General features: G+C 40.7%; 1 protein-coding gene across 1 annotated transcript in view; it reads left to right on the top strand.

Moving 5' to 3' along the window:
• The first annotated feature begins 7,737 nt into the window (after positions 1-7,737).
• Positions 7,738-12,953, top strand: part of LOC122881935 (A disintegrin and metalloproteinase with thrombospondin motifs 16) — a 53,718-nt gene continuing 48,502 nt past the window's right edge. Inside the window, exons 1-3 of the mRNA XM_044208723.1 lie at positions 7,738-8,373; positions 8,523-8,613; positions 11,323-11,681. Of these exons, the coding sequence (XP_044064658.1) occupies positions 8,290-8,373; positions 8,523-8,613; positions 11,323-11,681 (534 nt within the window). The 5' untranslated portion in view covers positions 7,738-8,289. The remainder of the gene's footprint in view (positions 8,374-8,522; positions 8,614-11,322; positions 11,682-12,953) is intronic.

Here is a 12,953-nt window from a genome sequence, read left to right on the forward strand (position 1 = left end):
TAGCCACTTTGTTTTTAAGTTTCACCCCTCCAGAGATGCTCTTTCTGCCCCAGCAATCACATACAGCTGACTACCAATAATTAGCACAATTTTTCAGCCCTTCATTTTCATCTTGGGCTCTCAAACCCAGAGAGAGAGGTGTTGTGTTAGCAAGTAGCTAATATTTCCTCTTTAACTTTAATGTAAGGGAGCACCTTTTAGAAAAGAAAGAAAAGAATAACAAAGAATCTATGTATGTAAGTTGCAGTTATGGGTTTCAGTGGTTTATCTCTTAAAATAAAAGTAAAATACAACAGAATTCTTAATCACTTACAAGGAGAAAACTGTGACCTAAACCATTAACTCTGTTGTGTTGTAATTAAAGAACTTATAGAATGCACTCAAAGCGTAATCAGTGTTTTGATAGGACACTTGTTGCCGAAAATAATGTGCAACTGATTGGATTATTAGCCGAACCCACTACTTGGACAGCAATAGATCAACATGATGATTGCCACTATAAATCAGATTAATCAGGAATATGTCAGTTTCATCCAGTATCATGTGAACTATCGTTGCTCACATGATCAAACAGGGTCAGAACAAGACCTCCCACACAGCAACACTTCTCGGGCCAACTGATGTAGAGCACTGACATCAGCACAATAACTTCACTAATCAGTGGTTATTATGAAGACTAATGCTTGAGTCACTCAGCCATGTCCAATACATTATCTAGTTCAGTGGAAGCTATTTGAAAGGGAGGGGTGAAGCAGTACAGTAATGTATTCCAAGTGCAACTTTCCACTGGAGTGCTGGTGAACCTACAGAACCAACAATCTGTGCCAATTAACTGAAAATACCAAGCCTCCATGATTTTACTGATTGTTGTTGTAACTCACAAATAGAATTGGCCTAATTTATAAGTGGTTCAGGGTAACGCATCTACAGTATTATTGTTTCAGAAGACTTAAAATCAACTTATTTAGTACTTAAAAGAGGCAGACGATGTGGCAGCCTTTTTTCGGCCAGTCACAAACAGTACAATATGTTGTTGAAGAGCAATGTGCATAAATGTTTTCTGTAATCTTTCTGAAGGAAAACGGTTATCATCATTTACAGCCTCACAAATTCTGCTCAAAAAACATTTGAAGAGTCATGAAATGGGTAGAAAACTTTACTGCAGCCCCATCACACCCTGGACACAACCTGTTCCAACTTCTCCCCTCTGGTAGGCGCTACAGAGCACTGTACGCCAAAACAACAAGTTTAAACAACAGTTAAATCAGGCATATAGTGTCAGAAAACAATCCCCATGCAATAACCCTGTAACATTTAAACATCCACTGTAGCAACAAACTACACACTGTTAACATTTACATATCAATATCATCATCATCATCATCATCATCAAATATCAATCACTGTATATACTGTATATAGACATATATACACGTATATACATATACAGGCATATACTGTATAACTACCTACTTCATGTATATAAAGTAATCTATTACATTAATCCAGCACTTTGCACATCATATTCTTGTTTACAATTTACAGAAACAGTTCGACTTGTATATAGACATTGTATGTTTTTGTTCATTGTTGCTTTATATATACTTATATACACATCTTTATTTTTCACTTATTTGTATGTACATAATAGTTTTATGATAATTTTTATATGCTGTTCAGCTTTGTTGTCCTTGTTTTTAGCTGTATGTTCATTTCTATCCATCTCCCTGAAAATTGTTCTTGGAACTGTGTGTAACATTGAGTCAAATTACTTGAAAGCTTATTCTGATTCTGAAGAGAGTGTCCTGTGCTTTATTCCTTCACAAATCTGACTTTGTGTTAATGCTCATGTGTAATTACCCCTTATCCAGTTCTGCTGGAGGCACACTGCGAAATACAAACCATATGTAGCAAAGCACACGTGTATCTTTGCTTGTGGTTGCTACAGTATGTGATGTGAACATGGAACCTTCATCATGTTAAGATTTTGAAACTGTTTCTGGTGAAAATGAAATTAAATGTTGCCAAGTTATGTTTTATTGACAATAAGTCATAGCTTTCCATCCTCAAATTCAACCAAATTCATATTAAAGCACTGTGGGATATTCACATGCAGGGCTCCCAGTATTGCTCTTAAACCTTAGCATATCATTGAACCATTGATTATTCAACTGCTTGTCATACTTTCTGCAGTCTAATAAAGGTGGCATTTTTTTATTTATTTCTTATTTTGGAACTACTCTCTCTACCTGTATAAACCCTGCAGTCCCACCAGCATGCAAAATGGGTTTTTTTTCTTGTCCAACTCAAACAAATCAGACCAGTATGATTTTATTAATTCCAAAGTTTTATTCCTAAATCATTCATTTGTGAAATGTTCCAAATGCACTGTTGTTTAATAGAAAACTTACACATTTGTATTTAACCTATACCAAGTTGGTGAATGTTGTTTCCATACAGCATGAAGCATTCGAAGTTTACATTAGTTGTAATTTAAAATAAAATAAAATAAATAGTCTTCTAAAATGTAAAAATTGATAAATGGATAGCTGGGAATAGGTCCAGCAGTGGCCAAAAGCCAGACTTCAGCACCATCTGCAAATATTTAGGGGAAACAGTTGTTTCACTCTGAGCTGATAGATCCACGGTGTATTGGTTACACTCGATAAGGTCACGTTCTCACTCCCAACTCACCAAATAGGCAGCTTGGTCAGTGGCCCTACGCTTCAAACTATGGCGCTCTTACGGAGCCCAGGAAGATCCATAAATAGAACTTCGTTCCCACGTTTTAATTACTTCGTTCGCACGTTGTAATTAACTCGTGGCCATGAGATAAGTGTATATAAAAAGAGCCAGCACAATGGACCAGCTTTGCTCCCCAAAGCATAGAGTACACAGCACCTCCTTCAAGCATCGGTAAATTAAGTGGATTATTAGCTAGCAAGGCAACATTAGTCATTAATTAGTTAGTGTAATTGCATTAATTAAATATATAATACATAAATTGGTCATTAATCATCTAAATGTAACTCATCTTAGAAAGAGACAAGTGGGTATGCGTAACATTAAGGAGTTAATAGTCCAATTGCACAGTGCTTTAATCCCAATAATCCCTTGCAAAGCAAGTGTGTTCAATATGATAAAATAAAGCTTAATCAAATAGTCTCTATCCATAGCTATCCCCAAGCAGTGCCTTAAGCAGGTGGTGGCTGGAGCAGATGCTGTGCACTCTATGCTTTGGGGAGAAAAGCTGTTGTACTGGCTCTTTTTATATACACTTATCTCATGCCCACAAGTTAATTAAAATGTGTGAACGAAGTAGGTAAAACGTGGGAATGAAGTAGTAACTCGTGGCCACGAAGAAATTAAAACACACAAACGAATTGTATCTCGTGCACACGCAATAGCATTTCGTATAACAAATTTTCATCTGTGGATTTTCCCGGGCTCCGTATGCTCTACCTACACCTCTAGTGTCAGTTTTGCATATGCGGTTAGCAATAATAAATATGCTACGTCCAGTTAAACTTTCAAAATAAAACATGTGGTTAACGTTGTGAAACAGTCACAGTTTGGTTAGGTTTAGGCACCAAAACTACTTGGTTAGGTTTAGGAAGAAGATCATGGTTTGAGTTAAAATAAGTACATTAGTTAGTTAGTAACGTACGTAACTTAACAAACTTAAGTAAGTTAAAAAGAAATCAACTTTGACTCTTAGCTTCACATGGGAAACAAAATGCATTCTCCCATCAGAGGGAGTGCTGCCAGAAAGCTGGTGGGAAAAAAATGCACGTTGAACACCCTATTGTGTTACACAAGCGTTGGCAGTAGAGAAGGCCATTATTTGCATTCTTTTTTTCAGAGCCTGATGAAATCGGTTTAAATACATGTTTAATGTTACAGTCACTGCCCTTGCCATACAGAATGGCATCCTAATGAAGTGAAGGGGTATGTGGTAACTGTGGGGCAGAGTTTATAGGTCTATACACGTTGCTGCTGACTGGGTAACACCTCTGACATGCCCACCAAACAAGAGAAAACGTACCTCAAAATGTCATTCAACCCAGAAACTGTAGCAAAATGTTGCACACCGTTTTCAGATTGAATGTGCCCCTGACTTCTACGGCACATCAAAACATTATGCAAGAGGGGAGCTTCCAGAAATGATGCTAGAGGGGTACCTACAGCGTCATAGTTTGAACCGTATATCCACTGACCAAGCTGCTGTATTTGATGCTTTGGGAGTGAGAGGTTGACAGTAAAGGCATCAGTATTCTTCGACAGCAGTACAGAATTTCTGCAAAGCCTGACTAAACCTTCAATCATCAAACAAGCTGGCAACCACCGTCTCCCCCTGCTCTACGCTCACCTTCATCTTCCTCTCCCACCTCCCTTCACTCTTGCTCCCTGTCAGCTCCCATCAGCCTCCCCTCTGTGATGCTCAGAGAGGAATTTTACAGCTGCTGTCAGCTTACTATACACACACACACACACACACAGACCAAAGCTCACAAGCACACACATACATGCATGTACAGGTTCACACTCACACTAATGCACAAAGACAATAAAATCCCTTTCTCTTACAAGAGCAGCCAGAAACTTACACAAATATTTCAATTGTTGCATATGTCTATGAAAGAAGATAATTGTTTTAGTGCATATATTCCTTATGTCAGACCAGTACACAGATCAAACTCTTCCTGTAGTGACCAGTAAACTAGTATGAATGTTTGCAGCTTGTCTAATGTAAACTGACTGACTATATGTGTGAGATTACATTTCTCAGTGTGTGTGGAAAGACATGTGATGGAACAAGCTCCCTTAATGTGCCATCTCTTTGCCTTTGTACATCTCCAGATGATATTGAAGACAGGCAGTCAGGCAAACAGGGGAGCTAAAGGAGAGACAGACAGGCAGACAAACAAGCAGTCAGACAGGCAGGCAGACTGAGAGGCATACAGGAGCTCAGAGATTCAGAGGTCAAACCACTCACAGCAGCCAGCTCAGTTCGGACTACGGGGGGTTTCTTTATGCTCAACTTCTTCCAACAATACAGTTTCTTCTCTTCTCTTCTCATCTGCTATACCTGCACACCCCCCACAATGAAGCGTAGCCTACTACTCTCAGACTGTTTCAAAGTTCAAAGCTTTGGAAACTTTCCAATCAGTTGTGTACATTTGCATTTGCTGAATAAATACAAAGATTAGACTCACACAGAAATGTGTGAGCAGGATGTTTTCATTCACTTAACAGTCACATAGGTGCAGAGTGAGTATTGTATTGCAGTGTGCGCACATGTGTGTGAGTAAGGGGTGTGTGTGTGTGTGTGTGTGTGTGTGTGTGTGTGTGTGTATTAATGTAGGAGGAGGAGGGGCAATATAACTGCAGCTGACACTGTAAAGATTTCCTGAGCCTCCAAACATATGGTAGGATTTGTCTTCATGATGGCATCACTAATTAAATCCAGAATTGGCAAATTTAGGCAGAAATTTGGAAGTTTTTGTTTATGTATCAGTTTTATAGGCTTAGAGCATATTACTCTCATGATGACAATGTTCTTACATTTACTTTTGCCTACTTCTTATCTGTGGGGAGTTTTTTAGCATTTAGGGGAAAGTTGGTCATTTGGTTTTGATTCTGCAGTATTGTCTCATTTATTCCCTTCCTGTCTTTCAAAACAAATAAATCCTTCATGTGTGATACTATCACTAATCTAATGTGACACAGACCATTTGGGAGATGCATCAAACACCTAACACAAACCCTCAGGACAGAGTGGCACAGAGAGCTGAAGTCTTGTCCTGCTCTTGGTTTAGCTTCTGTACCTCTAGCATCCATTTCTCGGTGTAATTTATCATAGGTCATCCTCGGAGGTCTTCTCTCATCACTCTCTAAAATGCTGAAACATGATACTGGGGTGTTCTTTCCATATCTCAAGCTAAATGACTATCTATTACTGTGCTGGATACCTGAACACCAAACATATATGAACTTTTTGTTCAAGTCAATCAGTAAAGTAATCAGTATGTCAGCGTTTCTGTCAGATATGTTTCCACCAACAAAATAATTGTTAATTTGTTAAAATGTTGAGATGCTAAAATTGAATTCCATTTATCTTAAGATAAAGACATAAAAACCTGTTGTCATGGTGCTAACCCATGCCCTATATAGTAGGCTGCACACTGGCTAAGCTAGTCCTGGTTGTGTTGCTAAGTGGTGTAGCTAGCCCTGCTATCATTTCTGGTCATTTCAGTGGGCATACTGTCATCCTGTACATTGTTAATGAAATAACCACTCAATTAATTTATTAATACATCCGTTTTAAATTCATTTATTGATTATAGTGGACAAGTATCCAAAATGTTTGTTGCATGAGCACTCATCCATGTTACCTGCTGGTCATGTGTCTAAACTACCAAACAGGAAGTGAAAGCTTCCAATAGGCTTTAGTCCTCTAAACAAAATGTATTGTTATTATTTCTGTGTTGGAACAGTTACAATAATGATTAGAAATTTTGTGTTTTGTTTTCATATTGAATTGTTATTTTATTATCTTAACTGATTATGCCCTAACTTTTGGTTTGTCTGTGGCAGGAGCTTCCTGTTTAAAAACAAGGGGCAGAAGCGAGTTGTTTTAATGGCCGGCGGTGGCGTTGAGTAGGTTTAATGGTACGAGTTGAGGTTGAGAATGAAAATGTGCTATATAAATAAAGCTGCCTTGCCTTGTTTCATTTTTGAATATAGTTTCCTTCACAACATCACCAAAAGCAGCCTGAACTGATTTTGGTGTTGTGTAAACTTCAAATGAAAAATACACCAGGTGAAGATTATTTTGGCCTCCCTCCACCATTCGGCCAATCCTTACACCCATCTTCTGCATGTTTCATCTTTGTAGAAATAAAAGAAATGTTTGCTACATTACAGACTGATGTGGAACAGAGGCTATAGCTTAAAGAAATGGTGGAATTTAGACCAGCTTGCTTACAATCACCTCTGATTCCTTTCACTCTGATATTCTGACTTAGTGCCAAAAAGATCTCACCGTAAACCGTCACACATTTATTTCTCCTGCAGCACAGCAGAAAACTCATCTGGTTTTCTTTTGAGGAGGATGAAATGCTCCAGAATATGAAACAAGCACTCCCGATCCTTTGGCTCCCACACGCCTAAGCACTTCCATGAATGATTGTGGGGAGTTTAGAAATGTTGGCACGCTGCCTATCAGTGCAGCTGCGGAATACAGGAGAGATGGGAGAATGACGAGCGGATTAAACAGGGTCAAAAGTTAAATTTCAGACCGTAATCCATCACAAATTACTGATTACCTGCTTCAGGGTGTAATCTCCAGATCACGTTTGGGTTACAAAATCCAGACTACTGAATTCAAATAAATATTTTCATTCGTGTAGCTCCTTTATACTTACTATGTGGAACAAACATAACAAACAGTTGTTATTGCAGTCTCCTTTCAGTGCATGAAAGGAGGAAATGTAATTGCTTCATTACCCTGCAAGCAAACAGAACATTCTACCTGTTTTTCTCTTTTTATCACACAGTGACTCTGTTCATCTCTCATTCACATCCTCCTGCAACCTGAGAGATGGATACAAAGCCCATCTCTCAGCACAGGTGTCAAATGTGATTGGCTACAGGCTGTACTTACCACCCCCCACCCACACTACCTCCTCAAAACACACACATTCTCGCTCACACACACACACACACACACACACACACACAGAGTCCTCAGCAGCCTTGTGTAAGTGTTCCCTCGGGGGAAACAGATTCGGACTCAGTGCGACTTCCATAGACGTCTGCTGTTGCCAAGACGAGACGCAGCCTATTTAAGATAATCACATGATTTCACTGGGAGTCATAATGATCCGCGAAGGTCACTGGGTAGAGAGCGAGAGAGCGGCAGAGTGAGCGTGTGTGTGTGTGTGTGTGAGAGAGAGAGAGAGAGAGAGAGAGAGAGAGAGAGAGACGTTCGATACTGATCGGACTGTCTGAGTGGAAAAAAGGAAAATGACTTTCCGGGAGAGAGGACTTGAGTTCAAGCGATTTGCCGCGTCGGGATACTGCGCTTGGAAATGAATGGAAAACCAAAGTGGCACAATTGAAGAAGCCTGCATCTGAAACTCGTTGATGCTTCATACACCAGAAGTCCTGCAGAACTGCTGCTGCTGCTTCTGCTGTTGGACTGGTTTACTGGAGCTCTTGGGACTGCTCACAAGTGGCCGTGTGAAATAGGCTTTAGCGTTTGCGTAAAGGTGACACAGAAAAAAAATGGCTTTCTTATGGATTTGTTGGAGAAACTGGACGCGGCCGTTGCTCGTTTTCCATCTCTTTTGCTTTTTCACACTGAGCAAAGTAAGTCAGTTGCATTATCTCCGCCGTTCCTGTACGCACATGCATGCAGAGCTCATAAAGTTGTCAACACTTCAAATGAGTGCCGAGTTATTTTCCATGATATTTTGCAGGATACACATGCCAAGTTATGTACATTTCCTTCCTTGCAGAGCGTGCTTTTGAATAATGGTGCTGACAGTGCTGAATCTCATCAAGAAACATCGGCCCTGCTCCGATCTCTCAATTTACCTCAACATACAGGTAGGCTATGTTAAGTGTTGAACAAGAACTTGCAAATTTAATCAGTGTTTCTGCGACTGCGTTTTTGTGTGTGTGTGTGTGTGTGTGTGTGTGTGTCGTAGAGAGCATTATGATCCGCCGGTTCATGTTTTGCTTTTCGGTACGATAAGATAGAAAGTAAAGCCCAACACAGCATCCCGCAAACGGCCATCAGCATCAAACAGCGCTCACCTGCGCTGTGTGTTGCCTCTCTTCACCGCTGGGGGGCGACCTGCACCCTGACACACACAGCCATCAGTGTCTGCTGCAGCAGTGAAGCTCAAATTGGGGTCCACAGCAAAATAAGAAACAGTTTACTTTTGCAAAAGGAATTATTGATTTGCGGAGCCCTTGATCAATAAGCAGTTAAGAGAAAAGTATCAGTATGTGACATAAAATGAGAAATGGCTCCCTCATATTAGTAGCTTACACTTAGATTTATATAACACACTGGGGAGTCACCAAAGCCTTCAATGAAGATACACTGATGCTTGCTATAGCTGCTTAGTCAATTCAGTAATTAGTGCAAGCAGTAAGTGCCAGACTTTCATCTGTTCTTTGTTTTGTGGATCTAACCCCATGTGGTGTGCTGAGTCAGCAACTGCTTTGGCTGTGCATTCTCCTTCAGATCCTTTTTTTTTTGTTACCATGAAAAGCAGACACGTAAACAAATAAACAAACATCAAAACTCCGTTCTCTGGGCACATGTGGAGATGATCTGAAACAGAAGTGAGGGGAAGCCCTTACTTCTGTTTCAGATCATCGCACAGGCGGCGCTTTAACAACTCTTGCTTAGTGTTAATGTGTTTAACATTCATACAGCTATGTTAGAGTGGGTGAGGGAAGAGTTCACATGTTCAATCTTTTGTTAAGTTTAAGCCAAGGCACCCATTGGTTAGTCCCTATCAGTACTAATGGCACTCAGGAGCTACTAAACCAACAAACTACCCACCGCAGGATCTTGTCTCAGTCCATCAGACAAGATATGTGTGTTTGTGTGTGTGTGTGGCGCGCTCTGTTCCCGCAGACTCTTTGTTTGTATACTGTCAGACATGGGTCACTGCAGCTGGTTTTTTGAGTTAGGGCAGAACAAGCACAGTTGAGGTGTAACTGTGTGTGTGTGTGTGTGTGTGTGTGTGTGTGTGTGTGTGTGTGTGTGTTGGGGGTAGGTGGACAAAACGACAAAGATAGAGATAGAGACCATTTTCTGGTTCTGCCTAAGTGCCAGACTCTGCACAGGCTTGAGGCTTGAAGTATGTGTTTGCTCTTTGCAGTCCTGTAAGTCTCTGGGTAGATCACTGCTGTAACACTTCAAGGGTTGGAGGTTTGCTTCCCACTGTGACCACCCAAGCTAAAACATATGCAGTCATGGTAATGCAAGGTGCTTTAAATAAATGCATCCACTAATAAGTATATGTCATGTTGTGGGTAGGGGCTATTAGTCAGTCTCAAGATGCACCAAATATCCAAGTTCAAACCTCAGGCATTCACACTGCCAGTGATGACACACTGTCTGTCACCCTGCATGTTTCTCCCCCTGCCAAAACATGTCTGTCTCTGTGCTATATTTACTCATTATTCGGGCTTGCTAAAGCAGGTCATACTGTACAGTAACTGAAACTGGCTCTTGTTGACTGTAAGTCCAAGGTTGCTGTTATTTCTGTGCACTTTAAGCTGATAACCACATATCATTTTTCCCATGGTAAGTCTGAACACATTTGCAATGGCCATTACAACACAAAATCAACAATGACACAGTTTTATTTGTTTGCATGGTGGTTACTCATAGACCCAAAGTGTATCAAGTCCATAATGTTTCAAGGTGTGTGATGGCTTACAGTAGGCTACCAGGCTCCCTCTATTACCACTAAGATCCCACCACAGTAACACAACTGTTCAATTTTTTGTGCACGCAAGAGGCATGATCTCCACAACCCTGCAATGTATCCAAAGCCTTAAAGACAATGACATGCTTCATTCCTTATACCCTCCTTTAGTAGGTCAGCCCATTCTTACTCAGAGGATGGACAGGAGTGGCATCTACTGTCATGATTTCCTCTGAAAAACTCATTTTGGAGCAGCTCAAGGAGTCAGCTACTCTTTTGATTTGACCTTTGGAGGAAAGCCTGCTAGTTTCTGTGGCCACAGAGCCATTAGACATTTGACTGATCTACCTGCCACCATCTCCCTTTATGACCTGCAGTTATCCAGCCAGAGCTGTAGTAAAAACTGTAGTAAAACACTAGGTCAAACATGATTCACTCTCCGCTGAAGGGCCTGTGTTGGAATTGTCTTAAGCTCTTCCCTTTCTTGTAACTCTTTCTTGACCCTGCCAGCAAAAGTATATGATGCACTGCAGGTCAAGGAAAATTTACAAAGGAAGGGAAAAGGTCGTAGTTTTTATTCAGTCCGTGATAGGCACAAGGTAGCAGCTGACACAGCATGCACTATATCACAGTAAATGATGTTGGTAGATCGAATTAGAAAGGACTGACTACAATGGCCACAAGGACAATGTGTTTTATTTTTGCATCTTCAAAATATAGTCCATGACATCTAGCATCATAGCTTTCTCTCAGCAATCTCTCCCACTGTTTGATCCCATGACATCTCATTGCCGATGTCATTGATCTCCTAATTTTTGATTTTTCTCTCTTCCTCCCTCACTGTCTTCCTTTAACTCTCATCCAGAATATGAGATTGTATCTCCCTATGAGGTCAACCACCAAGGCGCTTACATCTCTCACGAAGTTGCCCACCACCAGCGCAGAAGGCGACGCAGATCCCTAACCCCAGATGCAGGCTCATCAAACACTGACAGCAGCAGCGAAACGGTCCACTTCCGGCTGAGTGGCTTGGGGCAAGACTTCCACATGGAACTGAGGGAGGCCTCGGAGAGCCTGATTGCACCTGGCTTTACCATCCAGGTCCTGGGAAAGAACGGCACCAAGAGCCTGAGGGCCTACCACCACCACGACCTCTGCTTTTACCAGGGGTCGTTGAGGTCAAGGGTCAACTCCTCGGTGGCACTGTCCACATGCATGGGGATGGTGAGTCTGAACATGCACAGAGTCTGGTTGCGGGAGGATTTGGATAAGAAGGAGGGAGTCGATGAGTCGGATCTGGGTTGGTGTGCGTTTGCATCTGTGAAAAGTACTCAAGGGTCAGTTAATTTGAAAATATATATCTTGGACAATTTTATTTTATTTTAATTTTGGCAGCATCTGGATTAATCTACCAAGTGAATTCTGTAATTGCACTCACTGACCTAGAAGAAATAGTGAGCCTGGTTGCCAAATTTCTTAAATTTGGCTCATCCTGGGACCCCTGATAACATAAACACTGCATTAGTGTTCTTGTCATGCTGAATCTGAGAGAGAGAGAAAGAGAGATGTCCATGACCCATTTTGGATTTCAACTTTTAAACTTTAAATCACTGAATTAGCACGAAGACTAGGTAGGAGTAAATGACTGAAAGCATAAACACTTAACATGTACTGTAATTTTGGGTTAGAAGACACCAGATGCAATCAGACCCTGAGCTGAAGAAAGAGTGAGGGGGGAACAAAGTATGAAAGCAGGAGAAAAATCAGATTACAGCCAGCCAGTAAATCTAGATAAAACCACTTTTTTTTCAACACACTGTCCTTTTCTTTGACACACTCACACAGTCATCAAGTAGTCCTTTCAGTATGCTACTGTGAGGCTGCCTTTCACACAGTGCTTGAGTCAATGCATTGTCTGTCTGGTCAGAAAACTGACTTGTACTCATTCAAGTTGACTTAAAAGTTGGCAATTTACGCAAAGAAGTTTCTTCCTCTAGTCTGTCGTGCATCATTAGTTCTAGCTCATTCCGTGTATATTGCACTTTTGCCTAAATCAGCTAATGAATAACTAATGAATGGAAAAGTCTGTGAACACCACAGAATGTTTGGTCAATCAGCCAGGAAAATCCCCAAAACACATGCATGCCAAAACAATGTTTTGGTGGTATTTCATCTTCATATTTAGCATACTGTTTAGCCATCTTTCATGGCCAACAGTTCACGGATATACATTTTTATTTAGTATTTCTTAACCTTGAATAGCATCTTTTGCCATATTTTAGGTTCTCAACTCACAAGCAATACTCTTTTGCAGATCTAACACAGCTGGCACCATAAGTAGGGAACTGACTGTGTGCAAATTGCAAAATACAGTATATAGAAAATTTAATTGAACTGAATTGTCTTATAAGGAAGGGTGGGGTGCAACTGGATAGCGAGCTAACTTGTAAGTAATGTTCATATTAGCATGATATACAACATACTAAAAGCCACACA

This window comes from Siniperca chuatsi, linkage group LG9, assembly GCF_020085105.1.
Source record: "Siniperca chuatsi isolate FFG_IHB_CAS linkage group LG9, ASM2008510v1, whole genome shotgun sequence".
Taxonomy (NCBI): domain Eukaryota; kingdom Metazoa; phylum Chordata; class Actinopteri; order Centrarchiformes; family Sinipercidae; genus Siniperca; species Siniperca chuatsi.